The sequence below is a fragment of the Drosophila yakuba genome, chromosome X (assembly GCF_016746365.2).
Source record: "Drosophila yakuba strain Tai18E2 chromosome X, Prin_Dyak_Tai18E2_2.1, whole genome shotgun sequence".
In the NCBI taxonomy this organism is placed as follows: domain Eukaryota; kingdom Metazoa; phylum Arthropoda; class Insecta; order Diptera; family Drosophilidae; genus Drosophila; species Drosophila yakuba.
Window position 1 is genome coordinate 19,568,818 of NC_052526.2, and position 14,543 is coordinate 19,583,360.

Consider the following 14,543-nt stretch of genomic DNA (forward strand, 5'->3'; position numbering starts at 1 on the left):
TTTTCGTTTTTCATTCGAGGTTTTTATGAATTTTTAATTTGTTCGCTGGGATTTGGTTGAATGAAAATTTCACACTTTTGCCCAAGAGCAATTTGTGTGATTTGTGAACTAAAAACAGAGCCAGTATCTTTGAGATGAATGAATTTTCATTTGGGGTGTCGTTTAAAATATGTATCTGATAAATGTGGGATGCATTCGATTTGGTAGGCGGATCGATCTTATTGTGTATGGGTCGGTGTAACGTTATAATGCAAATGAGAAACGTATCTCTGAGATACTTTCGTGGGTGATCTTGGTAACGCAGGTAATGTCTCCACATAAATTGTGTATTGATGCTCTTTAAATTTATATTGATTGAATTTTGATTGAATTGAAAGCTTTTAAAAGCGGTCATTCGGTTTGAGTTAAAGACCATATGTTTTTATTGTGTGAACTTTAAACTAAAGTTGAAATAAGCTGGCGTAAAGTTATTTTGCTTATAATTGAAAACATGATCAGAACTTATAGAAATAAATTTATAGATGAATAAAAAACTTATAATCTAAGAAGCATTTTTAAAACTATAACAAAACAGTTTAATTTATCTATCAGTACAAGTAGTAAACAAATTTTCGATAGTGCGCTTGTTTTGTAACCCACTAAAGCCATCGCACGCTCATAACACATTGAACTCCTATTTATCTCTGAGATACTTTTTTGTTTTATGCTATTTATTTTTGTGTGAAAAAAATGCTGGCCCAGTAGTGACTAATGGGTTGCCTCACGCAGTGGAAAAGGAAACGAAATTCGCCGCTTACACAATTTGTATCTATCAGATACCCCGCCAAACTTAATTCGCTTGGTAGCCAAAGATGCTGTCGGTTTGCTCGGTGAAAGGCGCCGCTAAAAAATATCGCCAGAGAAGCAAAACGAAAAACAAAAAACATAAACTAGAGGCGTTGAAGTATTTATGATATGGGGCAGCTAAGAAATGCACACAGAAATGCAGTTCGATATCAATTGAAAATGCACTGCTAAAAATTTAACAGAAAATTAGCCATGTTAATGTTGAGATTTTCATTATTAAATACAATTAATATACCAATAATTAGTACTTTAGTATTTTGCATTCTTTGCGGCTATTCTGTGAAAAATTCCAATTTAATGCTCTACATCTGTACCCATTTTACCAATCAACGAACTATACTAAACTAATGTCGAACCATTATTGCAATTTGGAGTAGTATTTGGAGCATAACTGATATGATTTATTAATCTAATTTAATCTAATTTTCTACGGTGCAACTAAACTACTTTTGGGGCTGCCGTTGAATGTTAACCGATGTTGCTCCATTTGTATCTTACGGTTCGTAGTTGCAAAACTTGACCATACAATAGACACACAGCAACAACAACAATACGAGCTGCACACAAAAATATGAAAGTGCAACGCTGCAGCAAAAAAAAAAAAAACAGAAGCATGAAAAAGAAGCCGTTTTGTACAGCGAAAAAAAAAACCGATGAAAAAACCTGCTCAGCAACTTTTACGTTGCGCCCTCGTGGAACGCAAGTGTACAGTATGCCATTGGCAGTCTGAACGATAAAAATAAAAATAAAAGATACACAACAAGCAGCAGCAAAAAAAATACAGCGATAAAACAACGGTAACTCCACAGTGGGATCTGCATAGATGCAAATATTTCAAATTAAACAAAAATCTATATGTGTTTGTCATATACATATATCATTCATTACGAACTTCCGATCAACATGCTCATTGTCCCCTACAAAACTATAAAAAATCAGACACAAAACGCAATAAAAACAGCAAAGTTTGTTGGGGTAATTAACATGTGGCCAAGTAAAAGGGGTCGAACTATTTTCTTTTTTTCCCCCATCGCAGATCGGGGGGATGCATGACGTCACTGGTTGTGTAGTTGTATAGTTGTATAGTTGTATAGTTCTAATTGAAAAGACGAGAGGCTTAACTGCCCTACGATTTTGTATAATGAAAGGGGAGACAGACACCAAGGGATCCCCGACTTGACTTGAGAAAGGCACAACGAATTTCAACTGGGCGTGTGGGGCACTAATTAAAGAGGAATATATGCACACAACTGGCCATCGGTCATAATCCATCCATAAAGATCACTTAACGAAACGAAATGTCGAATGGTTAACGATTCGTTTCCATAGAGTTGTAAACATCTTGGAAATCAATTGGGTGTGCTATATTCCTATTACGAAAGTCCATAACCCCAAATGGGGCTTTCATTTGGGGCTTAGGCTCAAGATGGGGTTCTATGGAATTGGTTCAAAAAAACTAAAGGGGAATTAACTACAATATCGAACAGTTAAAACTTGATTACAATAATCGTAATTCGCCCATTAAATTGTTGAAACTTTGAAGCTAAGAACCATAGATATAATCAATCTCAACACGTTGGCCAATAATCATGCCAAATATGTATGTGAAGCACGCACATCTTTCAAATTAGTTCTCCAAAAGACGAGAAAATCATGCTTAGAAACGATCGATCGATCGATCGATCGGTCTTTCAGCCCACGTACATATGTATGTATCTTTGAAACTGAAATGCGGAAATTTCAGATGAAGCCGTATGGCAAAATGTCATTTCGAAGTCGTGTGTGATTCCCAGAGATCGATGAATGGGCCAACAACCAAGCATTTGGCAATCGCGACGTTGTCACTAAATACACAATTCACATGGACATGAAATGATGATGATTTATGACGACACGAGATACGCAAATTGACACTTTCGCATTTCCATTCAAATAGGAACGCGATCTATTTGCATAAAGAAGCACTAGAGGGTAAAGTCAAATGAAATGGAAGTTAGGAAATGAAATGAAATGAAATTAGCATAAACGATCAAGCGATCTGGAATTCATTGATCTTCTATTATGGAGGGGAGTTCTTGTCCATATCTTTATAATATCGTTTTGTGCGCTTGTCTCTGGGTCAAGAGAGCGGTACCGTTACAATCTGCTCTAAAAAGATATTCAATTTATCTGCATATATCCACATTTTCTCCACTTCGTATTCTCTTTTCTGTTTCTGTTTCTGTTTTTTTTTTTTCTCATTTCCATCTTTTTGTTTTAGACCCGCTCTCGCTATCTTGGCGTTTATAAAAATATTTTTATTACAATATTTTGATATCCGTTCGCTTGGTGTTTTCTAAGTGTTTTACAACAAATTAAGTTGATTTTCATTTTTACGAGATGTTATTTTTACACCGTCAACTTGTTGCATCCATTTGACAGGCGAGCATAAAACGCAATTTGAAAGAAATACGATGAACACACAGAAAAACGTGTGTCGCAAAGAAACTTGAAAGAAACACACACTAGGCATTTAAGTGAATTAAACACCATTTCTTTCAGTGCAAGTGAGCAGTATGTGAGAATACAGAAGAAATAGATTCTTTGTGAAGAAGAGCGAAAGAGTGGCACGATCGCTGGTTGTTGCCACGAGCTGTAGAATGTTGAAGTGCAAAAAGGGTGTCGTTGGGTCAATCTCAATTGCTTTCGGAGGCGGGGCAGTTTGAGGCATCAACAGATGATTTCGCTGTTGCGGTTCCGGATTGTAATTGAAATTGTTCACATGTGTATGTATATACACATACATACATGTGGTAGCCAAAAGTTCAACGTATTTGCAACAATGTTTACTACTGAAAAAATATCTTTTTTAATTCATTTCTTTTGAGAGATAAGGAAATAATTAGGAAATGAGCTTAAAATCGTTTTAAAAGTCTACCAAAACACTTAATTTTAACATTTTTGATAGTGGAAATATTTTTATATGGTTGTTTTCATTTGGTAGTCGGTTGTTTTTGAACTAGTTTTTCATCGTCCGCATTTCGAAGATACCCTATATGTATGCAGCCGTCCTCTATCGATCGCCAGTTAATCCCTCACCCACACCCAACTGAAAAGCCAAACTAAGCTAAAAAAAAAAACAAAAAAGCAGACCTGTGCAACCTGCTCTGCTGGAATGCACCCGTCCCACTCAAAAGAACAACAACAACAATCACAAAAACTACTACAAAAATGGAGGGAAAAGGGGTTGGCGGCAGGGCTAGTATCTGATTACAGTTTGAATGGTTGCAATGAACCAGAAAATTTGCTTTTGTATGCTCTTGATACTTCTCCCCGGTGCTCGTGAGCGTTTCGTTCTTTCTTCTCCCAGATACTCGTACTGGTACTTTTTTTTTAGCCGCAGGTGATGGCGAAACGAAGGAACCCATCTAACAAAGAAACAGGTGCAGTGGATGCACAGTACAAAAATTGATGCTGCTCCTTTGATATGTTAATAATTGAAATCATATAACTAACTCCATTGAATGGTGCAGTTAAGAAGAGTTAATTAATCAAACTAAGCTCAATAATTCAAGTGTTACAAGCCTTTAAATATTTTTGAAAGCGAAAATAAAATAGTTGGCAGTGTTTTGTAGCTATATTTTTAAGAGCCCCGTGATTTGGCCATTCTTTTTGCACTGAGTGTTGCTGGACAGTGAGCACTGAGCTTCACCTTACTCCATCACTCACCTTCGTTTTGCCCCAGCTCCTTGGACATTATGTTGTTCGAGGTGAAACGGACACAAAACGTGACTGGCAACAAGTTGGGGCCGAAAGTGAGGCGAAAACTCTGGCTCTCGAGTGGCCGAGTGAAGTGCGGCAACGTTGTTTGTTACTGATGCTACGACAATTACAGTCATTTTATGAGTTTGCAGAGCATAACCAACAGCATCAGCCAAGAACATCCAATTCCAAGGCATCCAACAACATTCAACATTCAACATTAAACATCCAACATCCACATCGTTGGCCACTTCATTTTGCAAAGAGAGCGGAAATTTAATGAGCAACACGCCCTCGCAGTTGCAATTGCAAAATCTGCTGCCACCATTTGTGCACAGCCACCGCATCCACATCCACATCCACATTCACATCCACAGTCACAGCCACATCCATCAGATACTTTATATTTCTCGCGGGGCACAGCTTCCACAGTAATGATGCGTTTAGCAGATTATGAGCTCAGCTTCTGGCGTCCAAATTGGAGCAGCCAAAGAAGTGGAGAAAACCGAGTTGGAAAATTGCAAACGCTGTTCAGTCTTTTGTGGTCATTTAGAAAATGCGAAAAACTGCATCCAACCCGGGGCGATATACAGATTTTTGTGAATGCGATTTCGTACGTGCTGCGGGATATGGTAAGTTGAAAATAACAGATCTGTGCTGTGACAAACAGTTAACTTGATGCCAGACGTCTGGCAATTAGGCGTTTATCAAGTGTTTCAAAGAGACTTTTGCTCATTTCAAGCTTCAGCTAAGTACGAGTATACCATACTAAAATCCCTTAGTAGACCATACTTTTTATCCCCAATTTCTATGGTACACCCAAGCACTCGATACTGGTTAAGTGGGGCAGCTACAAATCGCTTCATTAGCGGTGCACAACAACCAAACCAGCGCGTCGACATGCCACTTTCACATAAAATGGCCAAAACAAAGCAACGAAATGTTGGCCAAAACCAACTGTTGTCAGGCAACTGACTTGCAGGTAAATCAATCGTTGAGTTAGGCAAAGCTAAGTTCACCTGGCCAAGTGTGTATAGTGTGGAGTATAGTTTATGGCTGCATAATACACTCCCCCAAAAAAAATGAATAGAAAGAAGTGAGAAATTTCGGGGTGCCAAGAGTAGAAGTGCGGCAACGGCGCTCTCCAACTTCAACTTGGCCATGTGGCATGTCAATTTTTCCACCATTTGCGGCAATTTCTTTTCGTTTTTCGGGGCTCTTTTATTTGTGTGTTTATTGTGAGAGGAGAAGAATAAGCAAAAGGTTATGCCCCGCTCCTTTAATTCCGCCGGTTTCGTTGCCGTTCGTTTAATTTTATTGCCTAATTTTCAACTTTGATTGCTGCCACACCCTCAAAGAAAAAATAAAAAAAATAGCAAAGCAAGAACCAAATGAAAAGAAGGAAAACACTCCACCCTCTTTCTCCCGTCACTTTCACGCTCGTTGACATTTCTTTGGCTGTGATTTTGGGTTTCCCCACCACTTTCTTCCAGCAGTTTATCTTTCAATTTTCCTCTGTCGAAGAGTGCCAGCGATAATCCATTTTTATATTTTATTTAGCATTTACGCTTGCATATTAAACGCTTCATTTAGTTAGCGCGAAAATATCATAAAGAAATTAACATTTTCCGCCTCCTTTGGGGGGCGGAGATGAGGAAAGCTCATTATCCCATTACCTGAGGGAAATCCACAAAAGGATCATTAACTACAATTTACTGCCGCTTTTGTGGCATAGAAAGTTGGTTGCTCTTGGGGCACCGACAACAACATCTGTCTTGGGAAACTCCTAAATCTCAACCGGTATAAATAAATTGAGATATACTGCTATATATTCGGACAGCCATAATTCAAGTCTAATGCCTGGTTAAGTAAATTGTAAAATGTAGCTGCCAGCTGTTTCTCTCATATCAAGTTGTTTTAATGACATTTCGATAGCCGAAAAACTAGTGACTTGTCAAATGCAGCTTCGCAATTTGATGGCAATCGCCATACAAGTAAATAACTTTTTTATATCGTTCAGGTCGTGCTGTCCTCTGTGGATATATGCTTGCATTTGAGCCACTGCGGATTTGATATTCCATAAAAAAGGGCCACTAAAAGTTTAACGATTCACGAATTTATCATTTGAGTGACATCTGCTTTATTGAAAATGCTTCAAACAGACACACAAATAGAGCAAAAGGCAATATAAATAACACTTAAAAGTTAAAGTAATCGAAAGTGAGAGAGGAAGCTCACATTGACTAGGTATCATGATGATTAGAAATTCTATAATAATATCAGAAACACTTTAAAATAGATTACACACACTTCGTTGGCTGGTTTCAATGAGTAATATTCCAAGGCCTATAAAAGTATCTTTAAGAACTACCTCTTCCACATATCTAGATATTAACTTTTGTGGTCACCTGTTTTGTACGTGGGATGCCAAGCTGTCGCAGTGGATATATTTATATATTTATGTATACATATATTACGAGGGTTTGGGTTTGGGAATCGGTATGGGTTTGTGTTTGGGTTTGGTCCGTCAACCACCCACGCACACAGATTGCAAGTTTATCTGCGTATCTTACAGATAGACGAGCTCACTCATGGCGAACTATCAATAGCATCATCCGCAACAAGAAGTTGGCTTTGTCTTTCGTTGATTTTCATTCTGGTTTTTGTTTTCGTTTTTGATTTTGATTTTGAGTTGACTGTTCACCCTGTAGGCGGCTGCTTCCAGTTGGCTTCTTGGCTTGATTAAATATTGCCAACGACAACGGGCCCAGTCTCGAGCTCGAGTTCAAGATGGGAAATGAACGTCGTCGCGACTTCGTCATCGTCTGATGCCGCCTTTCAGCTCCAATCTCGCATCTCTGGATCGCCCATTCCACTGGGTTTTTAGTTTTTAGCCCACCAAAACCCCGATAACCCCCCTGACAACCCACAATTTGCAGTGCGTCGTCAACGTCTGAAGTATCTTGAAGAAATCGTAAAGAAGATGCCAAGGCAAAAGCACAAAGAGCACGCGGAAGTGAGTCAAAAAAAAAAGGGGGAAAAGACCAAAAAATTACAGAAAACATAAAAAGCGGAATTGAGACGCTCTTCATAGCCCATAGCCCCGCCCCTTTGCCTCCTGCAACAAGCTTCAATTGAGTGCTGCTAAAGATCGCAATTATTTGAGTTGGAGACCCTGAAAATGAAGTTCAACGCTGCTTACAAGAGGTTCGTGGCATTTTCGGTGGCCACAGCGATTTTAATTTGTCCAAATGAGTTTTTAAATGATTTATTCTCTTTAATGAATATTTAATGATTTATTTACAACTCAAGTTCTTCAAATCATATTTTTGGAAAAGTAATAAACCAGTATGTTTTATACTAAGTAATTAAATTTAAAGAGTATTTTTTAAATATTGTTTTCTAATATTTTTAAAAGACCGCACATTTATTCATTCAACTGAACTCTTAGGAAATCTGTCAATCAAAATTGTGAACCACTATTTAAAAACAATTTAAGCTGAACAAATCCTCTTATGTTTCCCCATCAAATTCTTAAACAATTAAATGAACGCCGATTGCTACAATTACGATACGCATTGAAAATCCCATTATTTCTCCGAAGAATTACGCAATGTACAACTTATTGAGATACCAAGGCAAGGAATTTCGTAATCACTCATTGTATGTAAGACTGGTAATGGGCACTACAACTGTACAAAATGGGTTATGTTTTGAAATTGCCGGTGGGGGTAGTCACTGTTGATAAGGCAGGTGGGTGGCTGCCCCTGCTCTTGGGAAAGCAAATGAAAGAAAGAAAACGAAAGTTCAAATTGGCCCGAAGCTGATAACAAACTGGATGGAAAAAATCAAAGTCAAAAGGAAATGGGGAAATGTATTCTCCTCTAAAGACTGCAATTTGTTGTTGTTGACTTTTCAGCTGGCCCGCGGTTAAATTCATTATTTATCATCAGTTTGCTTTTCAAAACCTATTTGAATGTTTGCCCAGAAAATGCACAGTGAAAAAATAAACAAATATTATAGTATACCCAATCGAAAGAATGGATATATAAATTTCCAACTTGGTAAACCTGAAAAGAGTCTTTTAATCCCCTGTAGAACTTTATTAACTAATTCACATGATTAGAAAATGTAATGGATTCTTGCACACGATTTCTGTGCCTTCTGATTCTAAAGCTAGCTTTTCTCAGTGTAGATAAAATTGTGCTAGTGGAAAGGGGGAAACCACGACATTGGGGAGCAGACAAACAAATTACAAAGAAATTGTCATCGTCGCTTATATATTTGTATTTTTTTTTGGAGACATCATCGATTGACCGTCGATATCGAAGGCGCCTTCCCCCCTGCATCACCGCCATTATCGCAGTCCCCTGCTCCACACATCCCAGAACTTTTCCAACAAATGCTTTCCCCTTATCGCTTTCAGGTGGCAACTTTGATTGGGTGGATGATGTCGCAGACTGTCGGGGGGTCGGGTCATTTGTTCTAAGTGCCTTAAATGTTCCGTCATGTTTTGTCCATCTATCTGACCAAAACTGCGACCCCATCCCTTCGGTTTGTTTGTGTTTTGCGCAGTGCATGTCAGATGATAAGGAAAAGCCAGCCGGCGTATTTGTTGCACATGTGGAGTTTTAGTTAGGGGAAAACATACATACATATTTCTGGCGGATGGAGGGTTCGGAGTCAATAAGTGAACAGCCCAGGCACTTTGAACTCTCTACATCTATTAGGTATTAATTGCCAAGAGTGGTGGGGTCGTTGTATCTTTAAAATGTATCTTTACATTCAACTTATTATTTTACTCAGCCCAAACATATTTTGCATACAACTCTTTTTTCCAAGTACAAATTCTTCCCCAGTACGTTTTTTACAATAAAAACCTTAGGAGTATTCTGTTATCTTCATTATTGAGTGCAGTTTTTGTGTTGGTAGCGCAACAATTTTTCATTTTGTATTTTTTCTGTTCTGTTCTTTTTTGTTTTTTTGCATTTTTGCATTACTTACATGTTGGTGCTTTCTGCGTCGTGTTTCTCTATGCAAATTTTCAGAGGCGGAGAAGAGACGCTGTCCCTCTCTTTCTCGCTGTGGCTTTCCGTCTCTTTCTGCGATGACAAGTTCGTTGACTGTTGAAAGAGTTTCGTATTAAAATTGTTTAAACTGCAACTTCTTGCAATATTTTCCGATGCTTCGATGGCATTTTCACGCTTTGCACTTCCTATTTGTGATTCGTTCGTTGAATTGAAACAGATCAAATTGAGAATGTTAAAGAATTAATTATGTTTTTTTCTTTATGCCGCAAAATCGCTAGCCCCACAGTCATTCTCTCAATTCATTCGAGTGGTTGTCATGACAATAAAAACTCAAAAAAAATAAAGGAAAAAGGTTAAAAAAATACCCCATTGCTGACCATCCGCTTGATATGTAGTATGTAAATAAAATGGAAAATTCACTCGGGCGTACAATGCACGTTAATGAAACTCCACACTCCAAAACGAAAAAAAAAAGCGGTGGAAAACCTGGAGAATTTTCATGCTGGAAAACTAAACGAGCGAAAATGGGATTCCCGATAAAACGTGGAAAAACAGTGCATGTTTAAAGCTATGTACATTGAATACATTTATGGCCATTAAAATATATTAATTTGAGGGATCTTTGGGCTTTTATCGAGCTCCAATTGATTGAATGGGAATTATAAAAAAATACAAAAGGAAATATAAATTCATTAAAAAACTGAAATCAAGATATTTTCAGCGGTACATTAGAAAATTCTACGGGCATTTTTCCTGCGGCTTTTCGCGCCCAACTGCAATCTGCATTTCGTGTTTAGGTTTCGGTTAGTGCTTTTCTTCATTTACAGTTAATAAACGTTAACCGCAAGTGGCCTAGTCTTAGCCCATTAAGCATTAAACACATACATATGTACATATCTATGTGTATGTATTGGAATGCGGCTGCGAAGAATCGGTGCAGCACATGCTAGCAATTCTTCGCAGCCCTTCTTTCGTTCTTTCATGTGTTCCTTTGGGGAAAACTCAAGTGTCATCGCATTTGTTTGTAAATTGATTGTCGATCGTCTCGAATGACATTAATGACGGAGAAAAAGCTAAAAAGGATTGGAGGAAAGCGAGTGGGGAAAACTAAAGTGCAGCCAGAGGAAATTATGATTTCCACAAGCTATTTTCGGACCCCACACACCCCGCATATGAATATGAAGCTATGGTATTTTTAGTTCGAACAAAGAAGCTCAGAAAACTTTGGAGCTATCGAGGGAAATGGATGGAAAGCACTCTTCTTTAAATCATAAATGTAAACAGGTGTTAAGCTACGTACAAATCAAAGGGGTATTTTAATCATATGCCATACTTCTTGATTGAAATACAATCTATACAAAAGAATTACAATACATATGTAAAATTTACATAGATAAAAGATGCAAAAGTTTTATTTTTAATAGATTTAAGAGCTTGAGGCTATAACCAAACCCCAAAAGTCGTAAACTTAAATCGTAATGTACCGGACTTTTTTTTAAAATGCACAATACCATATTAGGCAATCCCAAAAACATAAATTACGAATACTTGGGGGCATTTTTTTGCTCACTTTTGTTAGCTTTGCAGGTGATAAACGCGATAATTCCGAAGAATCTGGGACTGAGTCAGAAAGAGATGGCGAGACACTGGGCGGGAAAGAGAGGCCAACATGAGTCACCCACGAAGATCAATGTGCGACATAGATTTAAATTTAACTGCAGGCCTTGCCAAATCGAAACCGAACTCAAAGTGCGATGAAAACTCGTTCCAAACTCAAGACACTTTTTAGCTTACTTTGCATTTATAGCGAAAACCCATGTGCAAAAGCTAAAAATAAGAAAAACATAAACCGAAACCGAGTCAAAAACAAACAATACTGCCTGTAAAACTACAATGAAGAAGCAGCCACATTTTTTGTTTTCGGTTTTCCTCTTTGTATTCTTGTTCTCTGTTATTCTTTGATTATTTGTGTTTGCATTGCGAAGAATTAAAATAAATAAATGAGGCACACGCACACACACACACACGCACGCACACAAACAAAAAAACGTTAAGGCATACAAAATAATCGCAAATGTTTTAAAGCATTTTTTTATCTATTTATTTGGCACTCGAATGTTGGTTAATTACACGCACACACACAATTAGCATTGAGTAAAAAAAAATGCCGCGCACTTACAAAACAAACTTCGCAATTCGAAATTATTCGCGTGTGAAAATGGCAAACAACATTGTCGGCGTTTCTTATTCGATTTCCGAGCAGCCGCGACTACGAACCGTCCTCATCGGGCGTTCCAACCAGAATGAGTGGACAACAGTAGTTTGCCACCGAGCGCAGCGAATGCGCACGAGAGGAAGAGGAAGAGAGAGCGCCAGTGAGAGAGAGAGAGAGAAAGAGAGCGGCATTGCACAAACATGTGGAACGAGTTTGCTGCATGGGAAGTGGATGCTGCCCACACACACACACAAACAGGCTTATGCTCCGCTCACGCACACGCACACGAATACAAAGGCCGCTGGTAAGTTGCGCAAATCGCAAATGTTTTGTTTTTTGTGGCGCTCTCTCCCCCTCTTCATGGGTTTTGTTGTTGCCGCCGCGATCGAAATCACGAAAAACCGCCATAAAAGCGTTTGCATTGTTTTTGGTCAACTGCATTGCAGACCGCGGCATTCACACAGCCACAAAAATTAACAACATCCACAGCGAACTGCACAATGAAAAAAAAGGGGAGCAAGTCGTCTGCACTTTCAAACAATTTGCAATATATGGCAACCATTTTGTTATTATGTTATGTTATTAATATTCTTTGTCTAAACCATTTTAATAATAAGGAATGTTAGGTTACATAGTACATTTAGAAAAATTCCCCTTCAACCCGGAAGTTCGTAGGAAGCGATGCAATACTATCAAAGGACTTAATTTGTAATATTTTATATGAGATTTCAAAACACATTTTGATAATTTCTTCCAGTGTAGAACATTAAAATCCGAAATGAACGCAGGCGAATGACTATTTAAAGACGCCTTATAAACGCATCTAGCGAGAAGGCCAAAAAACGAAGGCGTTTGAGTGCGGAGGCGTGGCAGAGGGCGGTGGCGGAAATCTAGGCGAGGTCGCAAATGCGTTAACTTTACCATTACCATCCACATGTTATTAAAACCGTTGTGACAAACTCGACATTCCATGGGGTTTAAGTATTGCAGCCACAATTTAAATAAATGCAAATAAATGAAGATAAATAAGTTCATACATTTATTCACACGTTAATCTAAGCTAAATGGTCATGAAAGGAAATATAAATATATGTACATACATATATACTAAATGTACATACATAGAGATTTATAGCGATTTAGGCATTCCGTTATTTACAGTACTAAAATAACTCCATATTGATAAGCTCTTTTTGCCCACTGTAAAAGAAGTAGGAGAGAGCAGTGGATCGTAAGTATGTAAATACACACACACGCACGCACACGCTTAACTTGAACGTGGGAGAGCCCTTCGCTCAAATCGTCAAAACTGCGCCAAAGTTTCTTATTATTTTTATTGCTGTTGTTGCCCTCTTATTTTCAGTTGTGTTATGCGCTTTGTTTTCTTTGTTGTTTTGCCTGCCCGTTCTTGTACATTTCTTACATTCTGAATGGCCTCGACCGATCGCGGCAAGTTGAACTGGGATGTAAGAAGCAGAGTGTAAGAGGGAGAGGGAGTGGGAGTTTAACAGGAGAGCGAGGAGAAGAGAGAGAGAGAGAGAGAGAGAGAGAGAGCGGCATGGATCGACCAGCTGTTGCGGCCAAAGCTTTTGGTTTTGTTTTTGTTTGTGTTCTCCCAATTGAGGCAGAAACCGGCTCCAATAAGACAAAAATGGGAGGGGCATTCCCGAAGGAATGCTGCTTTTACTTCCCATTTTCATTTCCATTTGACCAAGTTGACAAATTGGCTCCGACATTCCAGAGTGACAGAGACGGGGAGCGGGTGACAGAGACAGGCATAGAGACAAATAAATCAAAATTAATGCCATACAATTATTAATTAATGTAATGAATGTGCTATTTGCTTAGACAGATGTTGCCAACAGCCAAAAAAGTGTGGGAGGGGGCGTAAAGAGGGGGTTGCACAATGGGGCCTACTTAAATTATGATTTCTTGACCATTTCGCCGTAATTACGCATGCAAAGCCAAGCTCCATCGCCTGTGCGAACAGGACAGCGTGATATTGCAGCAGTGCCAACAAGACAGCATATGGCTCAAATTGCAGTTACCGTTACAGCTAACAGGACTTAAGAGAAAAGTACAGTGGGCTCTCGAAACACGCAGCAGATCCAACAATTCAGTAATATTTTATATGAATCAAAATAAAATAATATTTCTTTTGTAAATTATGAAGTTTTGGTTTTTATATTAAAATAATTCTTTCGTTATACGCATAATGCAAACGAAAAAGAACTTTTGTTTGTTTTAATTTATAGATGTCCAATAGTATGCACTACAAAAATAACTACAACTTTGAAGAATGCACACTTCTTGTATGTTACACCTTATAAGCCAAAGTGATATTGTTTCTAGATTTGGTTTTTTCGAACCAATTAAGCATACACTTTATCGGGCGACTCCTGTAGACGATTTGGCCCATTCCGAGAACACCGACCATTTACAACATAAATTGAAAAACTATTGTCAGCCCCACGCGGTTCACGCGACCCAAGGCCGGCATTATCACATGCGATAAATATTTATATGGAAATGTAATGACTGTCGACCCCACCGCCACCCCCCCAATTCCACCACACACCCCCCTACCCCATCGCCCTTCGGAAAATCGCCCCTCATACCCACAAAATGGCTCGGCCTTCGTCGCGCAATTAATGTCACCACATCCTTTGGGCCTTATTAATGTCCTTGGACGGCCGTTCAGACTGTGTGCG

The 14,543-nt window shown here is 38.6% G+C and overlaps 1 protein-coding gene across 6 annotated transcripts in view; it reads right to left on the reverse strand.

Annotated features, from left to right (window-relative positions):
* LOC6526023 (protein sprint) overlaps positions 1–14,543 on the reverse strand; it is a 91,245-nt gene that overhangs the window by 38,853 nt on the left and 37,849 nt on the right. For 2 of the 6 annotated variants that reach the window (XM_039370116.1, XM_039370118.1), the window contains exons 1-2: positions 11,797–11,935; positions 9,592–9,802 (exon numbers count right to left, since the gene is read on the reverse strand). The exons of 3 other annotated variants lie outside the window; for them this stretch is intronic. In XM_039370116.1, the coding sequence (XP_039226050.1) occupies positions 9,592–9,593 (2 nt within the window). In that variant the 5' untranslated portion in view covers positions 9,594–9,802; positions 11,797–11,935. Of the gene's footprint in view, positions 1–9,591; positions 9,803–11,796; positions 11,936–14,543 lie in introns of those variants that run through there. One more of the 6 variants, XM_039370117.1, reaches the window with a different exon arrangement.